General features: G+C 46.0%; 1 protein-coding gene across 1 annotated transcript in view; it reads right to left on the bottom strand.

Annotated features, from left to right (window-relative positions):
* The window catches only part of LOC146194883 (uncharacterized), a 216,110-nt gene that overhangs the window by 7,226 nt on the left and 187,988 nt on the right, over positions 1-20,896 (bottom strand). The window contains exons 8-9 of the mRNA XM_084597579.1: positions 16,909-17,151; positions 10,689-10,937 (exon numbers count right to left, since the gene is read on the bottom strand). Of these exons, the coding sequence (XP_084453705.1) occupies positions 10,689-10,937; positions 16,909-17,151 (492 nt within the window). The remainder of the gene's footprint in view (positions 1-10,688; positions 10,938-16,908; positions 17,152-20,896) is intronic.

The raw sequence follows: 20,896 nt of genomic DNA, 5'->3' as shown, positions 1-20,896 counted from the left end.
TGGGCAGCGCCACGGCCATTCCCCAAAAACGCGCGCATCTGCAGTTGTTTCCCGCACGCCAGCACATGACGTTTGCAAGCCATGTGCGTGGGTGTGCCCATTCTTTTGCCAAGCTATCTCTCTCCTTCGGCACGCGCTACGCATGTGCCAAGCCAGCTCAGCCCGTTTTCAGACGGACACTTTCTCCAGCGTGTGTTGTGAACCCTCTGCGCGCGGCGGCTGACGTGGCTATGGCGCCTGCGGACGTTAAGAAGCGGCAGATCTCTCTCTTTTCTTTTTTTTTTTTTGTGAGAGTCATCCATTCTTATCGTTGTGCTGTATGTGCGGCGTAGCGTAAGATATGGCGGCTGGGGACGTTAAGCGGCAGATTTTTTTTTTTTTTTTTTTTTTTTTTTTTTTTTTTTTTTTTGCCGGGAGTCATTTATTCTTGCATGTATGAATCAACGAAAGCATGCGGTCAGCTGCTGCGATCATGACGCCCTCCCCAAGCGCTGCATAATAAATCGAACCAGGCTTGTGAAATCAAGCCATCACGGGCACTCTGCCAAGTTCACTCCCAGCCACCACAGGAGCTAGCAAAAGATAAACGCGCCCCAACATTATCGCTGTGCAGCATTTGGCGCTGCCAAATAATCAACTGTGGATGAGACGACCGAAATGGAGCGACGCGCGCCATCGACATGCAAGCGAAAACGCTCGCAATTTCTGCCGCGGCGACATAGAAATCTTTTTTGAGCTGCTGCGGCGGCTCGAGCAGCGAGAGGGACGCAGTTCCAAGAAGTTTGAAAATTTTCACTCTGTTGCTGCTGCTCGGCGTTGATATCGCTCAATCGCTAGCATGTGAGCAAGCTGGCCTTAACGCTTTATTTTTTTTCAAAATTCTCGGGTGCAAAAGTGAAGGGTGGGTGGGTTCATTATGCGAGTGGGTTGATTAAGCAACAAATATGGTATCGTTTTTTGCATCGTAAGTGCCGTCACAAGCCGATTTCTGTATATCGAATTATCGATATATCGAACTATTTCGCGATCCCCTTCGAGTTCGATATATCCAGGTTCGACTGTACTTATGTGCCATTAATTTTATTTTATTAGTCCCCATCCTTTTGTTAACGGTTTGTACTCATTTTAAGGTGCCTTGTAATTCCTGAAAAATTCTGGACTTATCAAGAATCAAGAAGCACACCTCCATTGAGCGACCGTGGGAATACTAACAATCTTCCGGGTGAGCAGACTCTTCCTCTCACCTCCATGCGTGTGCTTCCCCATTAGGTGGTGTATTTCCCCCCCGTACGCGAGCGGGACGTTCACTCGCTACGGCGGTTGTATTCGAGTGTTGTGCCTTGCCGTGTACTCGAGCGCAATAAACTCTGTTCGAGTATGCTACTCGGTGTTTGTCTCCTCCGGCCCGAACCCACTGCAGTAGCGACTTCTCGCACCGCGGGTTGGGGGTCACAGCTCTATCTGTTAGCACTGCACGTCGGTGCTAGAAGACTGTGATCTTGTGTAATTCTGCGAAAGCAGGTCACACGACTACTGCTCTGCAGCAGGGTGACGGCGGACGCTGGTGCAATGGGCATTCTCTCGTAGCGCTTCGACTTTTCCATGCTGTGCTGGAGGACGGACAGCATCGTAACGTATGCACTTTTGCGCATGAAAGTTGATGGCATGAGAAGTATAATTGCTATCATTTTTGTCGTGCCCGTCAGCCAGTTTACAATAACTCGCAGCCTCAGGTAAGGGGCGGACTACCCAGCTTCTCTGGGTGAAAGTGGCGACTATCTTAATTGCATCGATGCAGTGGGGAGCCTAGTCAGCCTTAAGGGGGGAGGCTACCTTTGAATACCAACTTTGTTGTTTCTTGAGATAATTGAATAAAATTTTGTAGGGTAGACTCATGACACAGCCATTTGAATAACTGCAAAGTTTCATGGAGCTGCGCACATTGGTACTCAAGTTAGAGAAGTATATCAGAATGGTTCACATGGGTTCCTTGTACCATGCCTGGTGAACTTGCAAAGTGTGTTGGCACTATGAAATTTATTATAAAGGCTCCTGAATAGGTGCCACAGGGCAAGACAGAGCCCTTTATTTTAATTTCCCTGCCAAAAAATTTTAGCAGTGCATTGAGGTTAGTGCCACTAATTGGACTTGCATTAGCCTAATTTTGATTGTTTATTATAGATTCCAGACTCAATAATTTGAAAAAATTAGCTTGTCTTGCCCTCGGAAATTTATTCAGGCACACAATAAAAAAAAAAGCCAGGTGGGAATCCGATTAGCGGTTCCAGAAATACTGCGAGAATAAGCAACCATACCAAGAAAAAAATTCATTCTGATAAAATGGCCCTTGAAGTTTAAAATAGCATTTTCAAGTCTAAAGCTTGATTTTCACTGCAGCACGCTGTGCCTCCACCTCCCGATTCCCTCGGAAAGTGCATTTTCATGCGAACAGCGGACGACGCTGACAACGCGTTATCGCTTGCGATGACAGACTCGATATGGGAGGCCGAGATCGCCGAGGTTGATATGGTCGGTACAGCAGGCACGCTTCAAACGCCGGCTCCTTACGTTGACGCGCAAGATACGCAGTTGGAAGTGGCAGCGCAGTCGGTCTAGTAGTGTTGTAGCAGAAGCAGCACTAATAGAAGCGTCTCTGCGCCCGTTGGCAACGTCCTTCGCTAACTTCGCGATTCGGATGGCATTCACAGAACGACGACGTATGCAGTGTTTTGAACTTCTTAGCGCGCATCGTGGCCGACCGTGCAATAATCCACAAAGTGTACATAATCGTTCAAAACACGCCACCAGAATTCGTAACGAGCGATGATCACAGCGATCTCAAAATGGTGAAACGTGAAGCGATTCAGCGAGCGCACGAAGAACGCCAGCTCAGTAGGCAGCCGGAGCAGACGACGTGCCGGGGAGGGGCTACCGCGTCAGCGCGTGCAGCAGTCCTCCGCGTTCTCACGGAGCGCGCGCTTTGTCCAATCACAGCTCGAATTCGAGACGCGGGAAGCTCAACAATCCCTGTGAGGCCCCCAATCACAAGCGAGCCATGCTTCTGCTACGGCGCTGATGCCGGCGGCGAAGGCAATATGGAAAAGGCAAGCATTCACAAACAAAACAAGACCAAGATGGCGGCGCTCGGTTCAGCGGCAGAGAAATGGCGCGCGCGCAGAGTTTGGGTACTTTTGCCGTTCGCTCACGACTCTGGGGCTGCCGCGCCCAGTTGTATATTTAACTTAAAGCAGCTCCACAATGAATTAGGCATTTATAATTATAGGAAAGGTAGTTTATAACATATACAGCCGAGATATGTACTTTTTGAAAAGCCGACTTTTTCGCGATTTTTCGACTTTCAAAGCCCGCGTCCCCCCTTAAGGGAGCTCAAGAAAGAAAGTGGTAGAATCTTTTTCTTTTTCTTTTTTTTTTTTTTTTTTTTTTATTGTGTAAGCAATACAAAACCAGGTTTCAGCCCGTCGCGTTAACCTGGCCAGTAGCCACATTTGACCTTTAGAGCAACTGCAGATGGGGCCCCTCTTTAAGCCGTAGGGTAAACTCTATCGGTAGCCACGCCGCGCAGTAGATGACGCGTCATTGCCATAGCAACAAGAGTGACCGCAGATGGGGCCCCTTTTCAAGCATTCAGGTAAAAACTACACCGCGCCGCAGATAGCGCGTCGTTGCCATAGCAACAAGAACGACAGCAGATGGGGCCCCTCTTCAAGCTGTCAGGTAAACTCGGTCAGTAGCTACACTGTGCAGCAGATGGCGTGTCATTGCCATAGCAATAAGAGCGACCGCAGATGGGGCCCCTCTTAGAGCCGTCGGGAAAAACCCGGTCGGTAGCCTCGCCGTGCCACAGCTACAGCTGCGACACTGCCGAGTGGAGGCGCTGCGCTCTCACCAGATGTTTCGGAACGTGGAGAGGGGGTGGAAACTGAATATAAAAAATGTGTGTTCGCTAGCTTTGCCCGACCATTCTACATGCTGTCTGATAAACAGAAAGAGAAGCTATGTCGGCTTGCTGCAGCCAGGAAGCAACAACGGGCTCAAGAGACGGATGAAGAACAGGAATGGATTAATGGAACCCAAACTAAAGCTAAACCCCAGCTAATTTTTATAATTTTAATCATTTTATAATTTTAATCGACTAGTGTTCTGACGAACTCTGGGAGCGAAGCTGCATGGCCGCAGCGCACATAAGGGCATGATGGTATTGCTGCCTGTGCGGGCGCTCAACACAGTTTATGTTGCTGTGAGCGCATTGGATCCCTACCTGCTAAACTCCTATAGCACCTTGCACAATCATTTTCCCCACGTGAAGGATAGATACACGAGTCCTTCGAGGTTGGTCACGCCACGCTGAGAAGAACTGTATCGCACTAAGCTTGCATCGCGGAGCCCACGAGCAGCCCTGACTTCAAGTTGTGTCATTTTGCTGCCTAGTGATATGCATGGTGACGGGTAGAACTTACTCTACAAGTTCGTAACAACACCACGGCTGCTGCGTCAGGCACACACCGACGGGTGACAGAGCAGCAAGTGAAGATGGCGGAGCTAAGTTTTACACAAAGCGCACTGCAATCAGAGCCCTGCTGCGTGGCCTGAGGAGGATGCTCTCCCTCACCAGCAGGCAGCTGCAGCGAGAGGCAAGGCTTGGCATTTCGAGCATCGCGCCTCGTTACGACTTGCACTCACGGCAGACGCAACTCTGACCAATGTGCAGGGACTAATTTCTTTTGCTTAATACATACAGGACACCAGTGATTTTGCTTCCGGAGCAAGCATGCACTTCCTCTTTGGAAAAGACCGAGTGGGGGTAGATATGAAAAAAAGAGTAACTAGGGAAAAGGCAGCCTTGCAGCCAGCAAGGAGGGGAGGCAGCGGAGGCCACGACGATCGTTGCAGCATCGAAGGCCAAGCCGTCCAGGGAGCGGCAGCATTCCTGCAACTGGAGCCTGCTGTCATTGTCAACCAGCCCTCCAAGAAAAACGGTTTCCAGTCGGCCACGGAGCGGGTGAGCCGGAGTTCGTGGAACAGGCCCCTGCGTCTATATCAGCGAAAGCTGCAGCAAAAAGGCCGCCTTGGCGCCACACAAGACCCGCCATCGCAGCTTCACGAAAGGGAGCAGCTTGACCCCCCATTGCGCTTACCCTTGGCTGCATCAGCAGCATAACGGAAAAGAGGCATGCCAACAGTGAGTGGTCGGCCTGCTGCAAACTACGCAACGAGATGACGCAGCACTGACGGCGAAAAAGTAGGATCTGCGGTCTCTGCACGTGTGCCCCTGGCTCCATGGCAGTCTCCTCTGGTCGTCTGCCCTGCCTCCCCCTCCAGCACGTGTGGCTGTGAGCTGTCTGCAACTTCTATATATTAGCAGTTTCTTTAAATGGGTTTCAAAGTTAAACAGCGTCTACCCATCTCCACTCGGTATATGAATCGGTGAACCTGGCTACGGCGGTTTTACGGGGGGGATTCACAATCCCCTGCCCCCCTTATAATCATCATCATCATCAGCCTGACTATACCCACTGCAGGGCGAAGGCCTCTCCCATATTTCTCCACTTAACCCGGTTCTGTGCTAGCTGCATCCACTTGACCCCTGCGAACTTCCTAACCTCATCCACCCACCTAACTTTCTGCCGTCCCCTGGTACGCTTTCCTTCCCTTGGAATCCAGTTTGTTACCCTAAGCGACCATCGCTTGTCCTCTCTTCGCACTACATGTCCTGCCCATGCCTATTTCTTCTTCTTAATTTCCACTAGAATGTCGGTAACCTGAGTTATTTCTTTGACCCACTCTGCACGCTTCCATCTCTTAACGTTACCCCTACCATTTTTCGTTCCATAGCCCTCTAGGTTGTCCTCAACTTAAGTAGAACTCTCTTGGTTAGCCTCCACGTTTCAGCCCCATAGGTGAGTACAGGTAAGATGCAACTGTTATATATTTTCCTCTTTAGCGATACTGGTAAGCTGCTAGTCATAATCTGCGAGTGTTTGCCAAATGCGCTCCATCCCAATCTCATTCTTCTTGTTATTTCCTTTTCATGGTCCGGATCTGCGGTTACTACCTGTCCTAAGCAGACATATTCGCCTACTACTACCAGTATTTCGCTACCTAATGTAAACTGCTGTTCCTTCCTGAGGCTGTTTAACACTGCCTTAGTCTTCTGCATATTGATTTTCAAGCCTACCTTTCTACTTTTCCAGTCTAGGTCATCAATCATTATTTGCAGTTCATCCCCCGAGTTGCTTAGCAAGGCAATGTCATCAGCAAATCGCACATTACTGAGGTATTCTCCATCTACCCTTATCCCTAACTGCTCCCATTCTAAGGCTCTGAATACTTCCTCTAAGCAAGCTGTGAATAGTACTGGGGAGATTGTGTCTCCTTGCCTAACACCTTTCTTTATGGGAATTTTGTTACTTTCTTTATGCAGAACTATGGTTGCTGTGCAGCCACTACATATATCTTCCAGCACTTTCACGTACAGCTCGTCTACCCCTTGATTTCGCAATGCCTGCATCACCGCCGAGGTTTCAACTGAGTCAAATGCTTTTTCGTAATCAATGAATGCTATGTATAAGGGCTGGTTATATTCCGAGCATTTTTCGATCACCTGATTGATGGTATGGATATGATCGATAGTAGAGTACCATTTCTGAAAACCTGCTTGATCCTTTGCTTGATTGCAGTCTAAGGTTGTCCTGATTCTATTAGCGATTACCTTAGTAAATACCTTATACGTGACAGACAGTAAGCTGATATGTCTGTAATTTTTAAGGTCCTTAGAGTCCCCTTTCTTATGAATGAGGATAATGTTTGCATTCTTCCATGGTTCCGGTACCGTCGATGACACCAGGCACTGCGTATACAGGGTGGCCAGCTTTTCTAACATGATATCCCCCCCGTCCTTCAGCAAATCTGTAGTTATCTGATCCTCTCCAGCAGATTTCCCCCTTTTCATGGTTTCTATTGCTTTCTTGACCTCGTCCTTCGTCACTGGTGGAACGTCTGACTGTTTCTCCCTACCGCCAATCTCGTTACAGTCCTGACTACTTTGGCTAATCTGTATAGAACTCCTCAGCTACTTTGACTATCTTATCCATATTCGTGATGACGTTGCCCTCCTTGTCCCTTATCGCATACATCTGGTTTTTGCCTATGCCCAATTTTTTCTTTACCGCTTTAAGGCTTCCCCCGTTGCATGCTCAATTTTCTCCATGTTATATACTTCCTTATATCGGCCACCTTGCGCTTAATGATTAGCTTTGATATCTCGGCCAATTCAATCTGGCCTGTTGGATTGGAAGCTTTCATACTCTGGCGTTTCTTAATCAAATCTTTCGTCTCCTTAGACAGCTTACCAGTATCCTCTCTAACTATCCTACCGCCTACTTCTACCACACATTCAGTAATAATATCTCTGAAATTATTGTTCACTGTTTCTAGGGTAATGTCGCCATCCTCGTTTAGAGCTGAATATCTATTCTCTAGCGAGATCCTGATCTCTTCTGCCTTCCCCCTCACCCCTTATAATGACCGTGCGTAATTAGCCCACATGATTGCTCATGTTGTTAGGGAGGACCGTGAGGAGAGGGCACACTGGCCACCCCTCACAACCTTCCAGTCTCCCGCGACAACACCACGCGGGTTTGCCCCTTTCCTCCAGGCTTAAGGGGGGACATGGGTCTTGAGCAAAATTTTCTTAATATTTGTCCTGTCAGTATGAAATTTGCAGAGTTTATGTAAATTCTTGTGCTGGTTTCAAATATGTTGTTAGTTTTCTTCTACATAAATTTGCTGAGTAGTTACAGCAGCTTTGTTGTTCCAGACTTGCGGGAAGCTTGTAAAAATATCTACTGAAGGGAAATTGCTAAAATGCACATGGATCTGTTCCTGAATGTCTAAGGAACACAATAAAACAAGTTTTGTGCTCCTGCCTTACTACAAGCCAAAGTTATGGAAGTTTTAAGTTTCAGCTTCACAAGTGCAACCACCCCCTTTTTACATCTTCTTATGTTTAAAAATTTTTCATGCAGTTGAGACCTTGTATAATAGCATTATTGTGTTCCTTTAACACTCACGAGCCAGTAAAAAAAAAAAATCATTACACTCTAACGAGTAGGAGAGCCACAATGCCACCCGCAAAATAGAAGGGTAGGCAAAATTTTCATTTTGAGAAAAATGGAAAAAACGAATTGCAATGTCAAACACTAATTTAATCAAACAAAAACTGTAGAAATGCAGGCCACTGTGGCCTAGAAGGCTCCTGGACAGTAATCTGCATTGGGTTTGCCCTTCTGCTTTCGTTTTGCTGCAGTCTGAAAAGCTGCAGAGGAAGCACGCTTCCTCTCTGCTCTCAGACATTCACTGGTGCAATGCACACGTTTACGATTTAAAATGGCTATAAACCTCCAGGAATGTAGTCTCTTTGCTTTCCAACGTCCAAGTGTCGCCTCTTTCATTTTGATTTGCATGCAGCACATTCAGTTGTCACTTTTTCATTGTCACTTTTTTTTTTTACGTACGTCATTTTGCTAAGTCCTCGCATCAAGACCGCGGTGAGGAACATTTATTGCGGAAAAGAAATGTAATTTGGAGCTGTTTGCTGCTTCCCAGTGCTGTGCATTGCACTGGAAGCAAGTGAATTCCCTAAGGACTATGAACGAGGTCCGATCGGCGCAAACGCGCGGCGAGCTCTACGAAGACGACGTGTCCCGCAGTTTACGCATTGGAGAATAAGTTTGACGGCGATTCCTTATCCTCGTTCACTTTTTTAAATGCCAATATCGCCGCCGTATGTTTTACGCTTCGCCAATCTCGGCAAACTGTTTAGATCTGACGAACGTGAACTCCGCATCGCCAAGCAGACTGTCCGCCGTGCTGCCGTCATCGTTACGAACACAATCCGTCTACCGCTTCGTTGCTGGAGTTGGCGCGAGTTCAAGCTTTTCCTGTTTTGGGCTTATCTTTCTGCTCATCTGCGGCCTGCGTTATCCCTGTCGCGGCGGGTGCGACCGCTGGCAGTAGCAGTCCCCCGTGCTGGGGAACACGCTAGGCCTACTTCAGGCTCGTACACACGATCGTTCGGCGCACGATTTTCGTCGGCCTGAGCGCGCACAGCCAGGGCAGGGCATCACTTGAGATGATTATTCAACTATTTTTTTTCACTTTTTTCACAAATTCTTGCCAAGAACGCACCTCGCGGTTCGGAACCAAGCGCGGCCGGCGTCACGTCTCCGCCGTCTCCCCGCGGCTCGGGCGCGCCGAGCAGACGCCGTCAGCCAGCTCCACCAATGCGGGGACGCCTTATCGTCACGTGCACCCCAAAATCCAATGGGATTGCAAATGCCACGTTTTCTTTTTTGCTATTTTTTATGCGACCAATGGGCGAATGTAAACAGCAGAGGCGGCAATTTGAAGGCGAAAGGCGGCTTTTTCGAATGAGACCAAGATGGCTACGGTGCCGCGCACAAAATGGGAGCTATGCCTCGCGGAAAATGGTTGTTTCGGGGGTCATTTTCGGCCCAAATTTGGGCGACATCGATTATATAAATTGGCATTGTGACTAAAATACCGACCCTAGAGATGAAAAACTTAGCAGATAGGTAGATAAAGAGCTACTGATTTCGCAAATCACATTTTCTAAAAAGTGATTTTTTCGCGATTTTTTGGTCCGAAAGACCCGTGTCCCCCCTTAACCAGAAGGCTTCCTTTCCCTGGTCCGAGTCAAAGAGCACGCCTGTCGCAACTTTCTCGGGGCTTTTCGGCAGTTGAGCGCGCATGCGCGTGGTTCATGATTTCCACCAAGAGACCATAACTATCCCCGAAAATTGCCGAGTCACCGTATGCACCTACCGCGATGGGCTGTGAGCGCGAAGCCACACCAGGTGAGCACTCTCCCTCTCACCTCCTTACATGTGCTTCCCCATTAGGTGGTTTATTTTACCCCCATACGCAAGCAGAACATTCGCTCGCTACGGCGGTTGTGTTCGAGTATCCAACACGGTGTTGTCCTTTCTGGCATGAACCCGCTGCAGTAGCAACTTCTTGCACCGCAGGTTGGGGGTCACAGCTCTGTCTGTTAGGGTTGCACATCGAGGCTAGAAGACGACTGTAGCTTCTAGCCCACCATGGCATATTCTTGCGAGAATAACCCCCATAACGTCTTACGCGCTAGAGTCATTTGTACACTGTGTACCTACCGTATAAGTATGGCACTTCTTTCCCACACATCTGACAGGGTACAGCGAGCTGTTGAAATACATAATGCAATGACAGTAAGACAGTAAAAAGACACTTGACGATTGACACAAGTCAACTTCCCAGAGCAAGGCAGGTTGCTATATTCGCGGACCAGTTTCTGTCCCTCTGCAGGAAAACCGATGAACTGATTTGCTCTACAGCTTGTCAATAAATGTAGCATATCCTGAGGGCTTATTCACATCTGCACAAATTTTTGCACACGTCAGGCTGGAAAGCACAAAAATAAAGACATAATGCACTTTAGCACCCCTTAAAAAACAAACAAATGCTCAGATGTTGCTACTCCAATTCCTTTCAAAGCCATAGAGAAGGCACTGGAATTACAAGACTCATAAATAACATAGTATCCACAGAAGCAATTGCGACTGTATTAATATGTGCACCAAAACAAAAGTGGAAAGGAAATCAAGCCTCACCGTAGCTCTGAAGCACCGTTTGAGTCTTCACTGCTTTCCGCTGTGTGGCTTGGGTGCAAACTGGTCAGCCGTTCCTGATCGACAGATTGGCTTTGGGGAGCAGCGGGAGTGGCAACACCTTCCGTTGCATTCAGAAGAGAGGATGCAGTGGAAGGGGCCAGAACATTCGCTCTTTCAAGGTGGTGAGAAGCACCTGAAGCAGGACTCCCTGCACAGCGCTGGGCTTGCTTCTCAAGATCATCCCCTTTCCTGTTGAAACAAAATCGCACAATGTATGGCTAGGCCAAGCCTCTCATGGCACTCACAAAGGCCTGCAGTAAAACATACCAAAAAGACAAGTGTTTCGTATGTGGCTTACTGTGATGTACAGCTGCAATTAAAAGTTAGGCATCCCATGACGCAGGAATAAACACCGAAGACTTCGTTTCCGAGCTGGATATTGCTTATTATGATGAAGACAGTAACACTGGCAATGACAATGCAAGGTTTGGCTACCAGTTATGAAAATTTGCTTGTGTTAGATATTAAAACAAAACAATGTCTACGTTACAGTGTGTTCATGGACTGCATTAAATAAATGCTTTGAATTTCAGTACACTGCTACCCATCCCTCTGACATGCCTAGAGGGAAAGCCACCCTCAATAACAGCTCTAAAATTTTAAAACTTTTGCGCTTGTTCTATTCAGAAACCTCTACGGCAACATATTTTTCCTAATCAGAATTGGATGGAATGTCAGCAGTGATGTACAGTAGAACCTCAATATTTCTGAGCTCATACAGTATTGCGTTCCACAAGCTCAAAATTGCAGGCAATAAAAAAATCTCGCGCAGAGTTACACTGCTTCTCTCCAGGTTAATGCGTTCCCGGATAACACTATTTCCCAGCAGCTACATTCAAAATTTCAACAAATTGCGAGCATATAATGTGTTTTGCAGTCAACTGGACATATGCTAACAGCACTTGAGACGTGAAAAAGTGAACAGCGACGCTGACCCATCACGCTTCCTTTCCTGCAGTATCTAGGTACAAACAGGTGAAGCATCAAAGAAAACCAACTAGACAACATAGGTGGCACCCACTGCCGCAGAAATGAGACTTTATGAGGAGCAACGCGGTAGCTTTGTGGTGCATTAAGAACATAGGGATGAAACATCTGATAACTACAACTATTCTCTTGAATGCAAGCGCGCCAGGCGAGCAAAAACGCAGCAACTGTAAGCCATCACGGCGCTTCTTTACATCACATTGGTGTAATGGGGCAAAGCATCCAAAAACAACCAAGGAAGTGATCCTGGCTCGTTAATGCCTTCTACGAACTGGATTTGCTACTAAATCTCTTCCGTGCTTGGGACAACAAAAATACCCAAGCAGACGTGACCAAGTGCCAACTGCTTGCCAATAGTTGGAAAAAGGTTGGGGACTGGTCACTGGCATATTTTGCTGGCCAGCGAAGGTACAGAAAAGCTTGAAAAGTGGTTGGCTGCTGACTATGTCAGTGAAGTTGGAAAGGTAAGTTGGCCCAACGTTTTTTCGTTGCACATCGGAACAAGACATTTAGCCAACCTCTTTATGGCGTTGTTGGCCAAGCTGAACCAGTGCGACCAGTGTATAAAATGCAGCCGAGGTTTCAAACAAGCCTAAATCTTTTGTCTTCATACATGTCAGTGAAAAACTAAAATTTTAAGTACTGTAGCTGCAGATACTAATAGAGATGCATAATTTTGAGCGTAAAATTACCGACCACTGCTGCTGAAGAAGCTGACGTTGAGAGATTTTATGCGGACCTACAATGCCTTTTAGACCGCACCCCATCATCAGACGTCGTTTTTCTCATAGGAGACTGGAATGCTAAGGTCGGGAGTGAAGAAATATCCGGAATTACAGGCAAGTTCGGTCTTGGTGAGCCAAATGAAGCTGGGCAGAGGCTAGTAGAGTTCTGTCAAGAAAACAACCTGACCATAGCGAATACTCATTTTCAACAGCACAAGAGGCGCCTGTACACATGGATTTCACCGGACGGTCTGTACAGGAATCAGATCGATTATATTATTTGCCGGCAGAGATGGAGAAGCGCTATACAAGCAGTAAAAACAAGGCCTGGGGCCGATTGTGGCACCGATCATCAGCTTCTTGTTGCCAAAATTAAGCTTCGATTGAGGAAAACGCAGAAAACTAGAAGGCCTTTCAGGTATGATCTGGATCAGATTCCATTAGAATATGCTGTGGAAGTGAGGAATCGATTTCAAGAATTAGATCTAGAAGACAAAGAGCCCGAAGAGATGTGGACTGATGTTCGTGATATAATACAAGAAGTTGCTACTAAGGTAGTTCCAAAGCAAAAGAAATGCAAAAAAGCAAACTGGTTATCTGAAGAGGCTTTGCAAATAGCTGAGGAAAGGAGGATGGCAAAAGGTATGGGGGAAAGAGAAAGATACAAGGTTCTCAATGCGGATTTTCAGAAAATAGCAAGGAGAGATAAGAATGCCTTCCTGAACATACAGTGTCAAGCAGTTGAGGACAACAGCCAATTAAGAAACACAAGAGCTCTGTATAAGACAATCAAAGATATCAAAGGAAGCTTCTGTGCTAAGCTGGGCGTGATAAAAGACAAACGAGGCAAGGACCTCACTGAAGCCTCAGAGATAAAGAAGAGGTGGCAGGAATACACAGAAGAACTGTACAAGAAGGACCCGGATGTGCAATCCCAACATAGGACGGTTGTGATTACTGATCTCGAGCCGGGCATCCTGAAGAGTGAAGTTGAATGGGCCTTAGCCAGCCTTGCTAAGAACAAAGCAAGCGGAATTGATGGTATTCCAGCTGAGTTGCTTCAAAACCTCAACCACGACGCTGTTAACACACTGCATACATTATGTCAAAAGATTTGGACAACTCTGCAGTGGCCACAGGATTGGAGGAGGTCAGTTTACATCCCCATTCTAAAGAAAGGCAGTGCCAAAGATTGTTCCAACTACCGCACGATCGCGCTTATTTCGCATGCTAGCAAGGTGATGTTAAAAATCCTGCAAGGTAGGCTGCAGCAGTATGTGGATCGGGAGCTTCCGGACGTGCAAGCTGGGTTTCGCAAGGGCAGAGGAACTAGAGACCAAATTGCCAACCTTCGCTGGATCATGGAAAAAGCAAGAGAGTTCCAGAAACCCATTTACTTCTGCTTTATTGATTATGCGAAAGCGTTTGACTGCGTAGATCACAGCAGATTGTGGCAAGCTCTCCGAGAGATGGGAGTTCGAATTCACCTCATCTGTCTCCTCAGGAACCTGTATGAAGGGCAAGAGGCCACAGTCAGAACTGGGCATGGTCTTACTGATTGGTTTCCGATTGAGAAAGGGGTGAGGCAAGGCTGCATACTGTCACCCTGCCTATTTAACCTATATGCAGAGTGCATCATGAGGAAGGCCGGTCTGGACGAGTCTTCAGCTGGAGTGAAGATTGCTGGAAAACGTATCAACAACCTTAGATATGCGGATGATACCACTTTAATGGCAGAAAGTGAAGTGGAACTCAAGAGACTTCTGATGCGCGTACAAGAAGAGAGTGAGAAGTTCGGGCTTAAACTGAACATTAAAAAGACGAAGATCATGGCGTCTTGCCCTATCAAGTCCTGGAGCATCAATGGACAAGAAGTGGAAGCTGTAACAGATTTTCTGTTCTTGGGCGCCAAGATTACCTCGGAAGGAGACTGCAGCCATGAAATTAGGAGACGCCTGCTTCTGGGAAAGAGAGCAATGGTTAGCCTTGACCGCCTAGTAAAGAGCAGAGACATTAGTCTGTCAACCAAGATCCGTATAACCCGTGCTATGGTCTTTCCAGTTGTGATGTATGGATGCGAGAGTTGGACTGTGAAAAAGGCTGACCGCCGAAGAATTGACGCGTTTGAATTGTGGTGCTGGCGAAGACTCTTAAGAGTTCCTTGGACTGCCAGAAGATCAAATCAGTCGATATTGTCGACCATAAACCCCGACTGCTCATTGGAGGGTCAAATTCTAAAGTTAAAGCTCAGCTACTTTGGTCATCTGATGAGAAGAGAGGAGTCGCTGGAGAAAGATTTGATGTTGGGAAAGGTTGAGGGTCGCCGGAGAAGGGGTAGGCAGCGAACGCGATGGTTAGATGGCATTCTCGAGGCATTGCAGATGAAGCTATGTGATGTTAAGAAGATAGTGAGAGACCGGAAAGCGTGGCGTGACTTGGTCCATAGGGTCACGAAGAGTCGGACACGACTGAACGCCTGAACTGAACTGATGCTGTAAAAGCAAGCATGAAACTAGGGGCAACTGCCAACAGCCGGTTTTCTCACGTGTGACCACTTTCCCATCTCAGAGTGTCTAGCGTCTAGCCTCGCGGTGTGCCGGTTTTGCTCAGCAGAATAGTTCTGTCAAGGCAAGTGTGCTCATTTTTTTCCTAAACTTTGAACTGTGACGGGCCTTGAGAAAGACTGCCCAGTGCTTCCAGCATCCTGTGCTCAGGATGTTCTCGCACTAGATGAATGCATTTCATCCTCAGAGAACAGACTGGTAAGTTTTGTTTTTCAATCCATAAAGCTGAAATGCCGCCAATTGCCATACACTGTGATGATGTGGCCAGTCATGCCTTTCAGAAACTGCAGCATGCATCACTTGCCTTCCTACCCATATTTTTCTCTCACACCCACATGCTACCTCACTGGACAAGTCACAGTCTGAGTGGTGGAGCATCTTCAAACCACAGAGGGGCTAGTTGTTAATGAGGCACCACTGCTACTGCTCTGCATTGCGAAAAGGGCCGTCGTAGCACTAGCGATTTTGGAGCAATTCTTGGGCAGTCCCTACAGTCTGTGCAATGTACAACAAGGCACTTAGCGAATCCATGAAATATGGTCGTTCAAGCTTATCTTTCATTTCAAATCAACGTTCATATCAGGTATTCAATAAATTGCTTTGCGGCAAAGTGTTTTCAGAAAGTTTTAAACAATTTGAACTTTTGGAAAATTAGAACAAATTTCTCAAGGTCTAATTAATGATATTACTGTACTCAGAGTGTGGCTGGCCCATCCTTTGTTAATTTGATTTCGCGATTGTTTCTGAGGTGCTGCATTCAATAATTTTATGCAATATTACCACCAATAGTGCTTACCTGCCTGCCACATTTATGCTTTCAAAACATTTCATTTTTCACCATGGTCAGGTGGCAGTGCCACTGAACATCCTGGATTTGGGCAAGGCCTAGGTAAACCTCCAGTAAAGGCACTAGTGATACCTTATATAGTCGACACTAACAATTTGCAATTTGGAGTTGTGCTATGTGATAGAGATCGGTCTAAAAAGAAAACCTGCATAGCTGTTCGTACTATAGTTTCTTCTCTCGAGACATCTGCTGTGCTGTCACTATTCCCCAAATACTGTCACTCCTCCTCCCCCTCCTTCTTCTCAAATGTCCACCTCTCAATATTGTCTGTGAAGTACCCCACAGTACATATGTTTTTGAGCAATACACCTGCAAGGTCAGCTACTTTTCGAAATATGGTGGCACGGATTTAGCTGACACCGTTCGTAGGCTGCTCTGCCAGCTGCTCTCAAAGGGTGTAGCACTCCAGTTCAACTGAAGCGAGTATGCAATTGCCAACCTCAACAATTTGAACGACACGATACTAGGTAGTTGCTGTGCTCTCTACCCTGAGCAAGTCACTGATATTGTCTTGATGTGCCTTAAAGATCTTGCTACGCAAGGCCTACCATACTACCCCATCGGAGGCAATGAAAATTAAATGCTACTGATCTACATTAGTGCAATATCAAACAGCCACAGAAGGAAGTCACATGGTTTTTCTTAATTGCTTCAATAAAAGGCTACAGATAAAAGTAATTCTGTGCCAGACCATAGTAGCATAGTGGTTACGAGCACTCGGATTCCGAGTTTAACCAACCAATCATTCTAAGCACAACAAAAACAGTCATGTCTTATATCTTCGTAGCATTGTGGTTACGTTTCTACCACTTCTTTTTACGTTTTCCTCCCATGTCTTACGTTCTATTGTTAGCTGTACACTTTCTCGCGAGTGCTTTAATAGGTTCCTTCGGCATCGACCTAATAACGACATGGGCTCAATTATTCCTAATTACTCCACATTTGCTTATAAGAGGCTGTCCCGGGATAAACAAAAGCAACCCCAACTGCATCAAAATGTTGACAAAAATGAAACAAAATGAGAAAAGAAACCTCACCACTGTGTCAATGCACATTTGCCAGCCACTTCACTGAGGCTAGAGTGTGGACTAGCCAGCTGTTGCTGATCAGTGCCCTGTCTCTGGGGAACACCGGGAGCAGCAATGCCTTCAGTTACGTTCAGAGATGATGATGATGGAGCGGCAGGTGCCAGAACCTGAGCTCCTTCAGGATGGTGAGAAGCATCATCTGGAGCAGGGTTCACCGGACTGCATTGGGCCTGGTGTTCAAGTTCCGTTTTTCTGCAGAAACAAAGGACACTGAACGATAAAGAGGCTCCCACATGCTTCCAGCACACCAGGCACCCCCAATGACCAACAATAAATTATTCCATGAAACACGCACGACAAGCAGAAACGGGCAAATTTATTTTGGCACCAGTCTCAGGTGGAAAAAGAAGTGCAGCCACAGGCTGTGTTCAAGCAGCTTGACCAACAGACTGCAAGAGAGTTGATTAAATATGTTCACCTGTTTTGCACTTGTTATTACAAGGCATTTTCTGCTGGTGCTACTGACGAAACCCATACTTCTGGCCTCAAAGCGAGCATATGCCAAATCCACTTATGTTGCCTGCACATCTCCTATAATTGCAGAGCCGAGTGGGCTGTGTCGGTCTGGTGAGCTTAGAGTGAAATAGCAAGCCAGAAAGCCAAAGGCGTGGCGTTTGAACAAAAGGAAATGCAAGAGCGCAAACCAAAGGAGTACAGGAAGTCACCAGCTTGAATAGGATGGTATGCAGGTTTGCTCAAGCACCTTGATAAAGGGAAAAAAGTTTGCACGGCCTCCCAGGCTCTAGCAACCATATGGCAAGAATATGCGCTCCACTTACAGTCGTCGTAGCATCGACAGCTAATGAGAAATGCCAAAACAAGTGGATGCAAACACAGAAAATCAAGTAGGCACCAAAGGCCCAATGAGCTAGTTGGTTTTAGTTGACCATAACAAAGTTGTGCTCTGAACAAGACTAAAGAACAGGACGTAACATGGATGCGCATGTAGTGTCCCGCTCTTTTGTCTTGTTCTCTATCTAATCCAACATGCAATTAAATATATATCTATATATTTATCTCTATCCAATCCATCCAGTTATCCAATAGGTGCAACAGAGCACAGTGCCATAATAATCAAATTACTTCTAAAGACTTTGACAGGGTCTCTCGATGACTCCTTTTTAAACAGAGTAATCTTAACTGAACACTAGCATACTCTCATCACTAAGCTGCATTCTTTCAAACCATTTCCAATCCGAAGCAGCAAACAATTACCATTCTTTCCTTGTCTGCTCCAACTTGATTTGAGGGCCCAATCTTGGCTCTCCTTTTTCACATGTACTATATAACTTATCAGTGACCATACCTTCCTCGGTTGATCCTTTTTGCTAATTACTGCATTATTAACTACGAGAATTATCACGAAACTGATGTCTCTCACCTTCAATCTCACATTGACTAGGTTCTCAAATAGAGGAACGTGGAACTAAACATTATTAAATGTAAGCATTCCTTTCTAAAAGCCTGTCTAGGATATGTTCTGTCATATCAATAAAGTTTCTCTTGAAACTATGTCACCGTATAAGTATCTGTGCATTCACATCCCTTCTAATTGGCCTTGGACGACTCATGCAGGTCACATAAGAAATAGCACTACCACATGCTTCGGCCTCTCAGTCAATCATCTAATTCATTAAAACTATATTACTGCATTCGTACACTCAAAATTAGAATACATTTCATCTGTGTGGAGACGGGCACTGATCCATACATTTATGATTTCGAAGCTGTTCAGACCCACACTCCCACACTCGCCAACTTCACTTACCAACTACAACTGTAGCACTTGAAATAAAGTTTGTTCCAACTGCTGCTTTCTTATCTACATAAAATTTAAAATAAAAAGAAAGCTACAAACAAGAGAATTTTATACATCACCATGCATTGATATCACCACCATAAATCTGGGATCCGATCTTGTCAAAAAAATTCACGACTAGGTCACACCTAGAACTTACTCAGCATCAGCTGTAATCACCTTGCCCGATATTCACTGATATTCAAGGCAACTTTGCACTTTTAAAGGACAGTGTTTTTCTCTGGGTGCACATAAATTTTCATTTCTACTTCTTGAAAACTACTAATGATGTATCACCCCTGGGTCTTTGTCTTCTCTTTCTGTGCTCGCACCTATTAATATGTATCGGCGCTTTCCTCATTTTGTTAGCATTATTTCGCTATTTATACTTCATTTTTTAATGTGTCACCAATACCTCCTCTTTAACGCCCTATGCCCTGAGGGCGAATAAGTTAATAATAAAAGGCAGTACATGCCACCTACTGTGAGGAAAAGCTTTACAGCCAACATCAACAAGCGCCTTAAACGGTCCCCCCCCCCCCCCTCCCCCCCCTCCCCTCTTCTCCCTTACACGCACTCTGTGTTCCCACTCTCCTCTCACGTTTCTTTCACTTTGAAAACCTAAAGTCAACTTTGAGCCTCTTCCCGCAAAACTGTGTCTAGACATGCCAGAGCTATCAAGAAACTTCTATTATTTTGTTTTGTAGGCATGGGTTTCACGCAACACAAAAATCGCTTCACAGATCCCCATGTGAGGAACGCTGGGTTAAGGGTTGGTTTCGAAAGAGCTAAGCCCGATGTGCCCCTTTGTACCGATGCTTTTGGGGCCACCTCTTAAAGCCCATCGTTCATATGAACGATGGTTTTCAATACGCTGCAGAACACAAATTTTCACACTTTGGAACATGACATCCCTATCTAGGCATAATGTATGACATTTGTAGTTCCAGGTTCCGTGTGGTTCACTTTCTTTATTAGCAGGCAGTGATATAGTACAAGAAAAATTTAAAGAGCACTGCAGAATCTGCATTGAAGTAATGTGAAAGCACAGGTGCTGCTATTGGTTGCTTCTGGTTGGTTCTAGTTGCTTGATTCGCTTCTTGTTTACCCATTTTAGTTTCTGGTACTTTTAAATTGCATGCTAATCCCTTCCTAAGCCCTTTTTCGGCTCTACTTCTGGTTGTGTGACATCACATCCTTAACATCATCCAAATTGACTGCCTTAATTACCCATTTTAGTCTTTGGTACTTTCAAATTGCGTGCCAATCCCTTCCTAAGCCCTTTTTCGGCTCTACTTCTGGTTGCGTGACATCACATTCTTGACGTCACATTAAATGACTGATTTAATTAACTATTTTATTATTTGATACATTCAAATGTGACGCCCAGTCATTGGCTAACGAGATCATTTTCGTCTTTACTTTTCATTTTTTGCCTCTAATTAATTACCTAATTGCAGACAACATTACGTTGCCCTCTCTCGAGTGACGTGCCACTCATTAACCTCTGCCACTTCTCAATTACTCACAACTGCTGCAAACACGAGACGCGGTCTGCGGACAGAAATCTGTGAACATGGCAAAGTAATGCTTTCGCATTAATAATTATTCGAGGCAGGGTGGCCTCAAACGTCCACAAAAATGGCACTGAGCTTGCATCAGGATATGCTACAAATCTGGCGTCACAGCAGCCTTTTTTTTTGTTTGTGACACAGTAGCAACGAGTATGAAGACAATTTCATGAGCTCTGACTCGCCCAAATATCAGCCTAGAACATAAATTACTGGCCCAATGAAAGCATACTTCGCTCTCTGCATACCTGCCAACCTGAAGATTTCAAGATTCGTAAAACCTCCGCGACCAGAAGGGGGAAAGGGGGGGAGGGGGACTTTTATTTTTTTTTTTTTTACTTTCCAAGAATTTCTCTTTAGCGGCACCCTTGCTCACTCACCGACAAGCAAAATCGTGTCCCGTAGAGTAATGAGCGAAACTCCATTGTGTCACAATTTATTTTTGCAACGCTTTTGCAGTTGCTGACTTCGCCTGCTTCAAAAACTTATCTGTGTAGGTTTGCTCAAAGCAGGTGCCACTCTGGTGTCCCTTCACCATCAGCAGACTTTCTAGAGTTTTCTCGGAAAC

The sequence above is a fragment of the Amblyomma maculatum genome, chromosome 3, assembly GCF_055883805.1.
Source record: "Amblyomma maculatum isolate TAMU_Amacu chromosome 3, ASM5588380v1, whole genome shotgun sequence".
Lineage (NCBI taxonomy): Eukaryota > Metazoa > Arthropoda > Arachnida > Ixodida > Ixodidae > Amblyomma > Amblyomma maculatum.
This window is presented reverse-complemented; position numbering and strand designations above follow the sequence as displayed.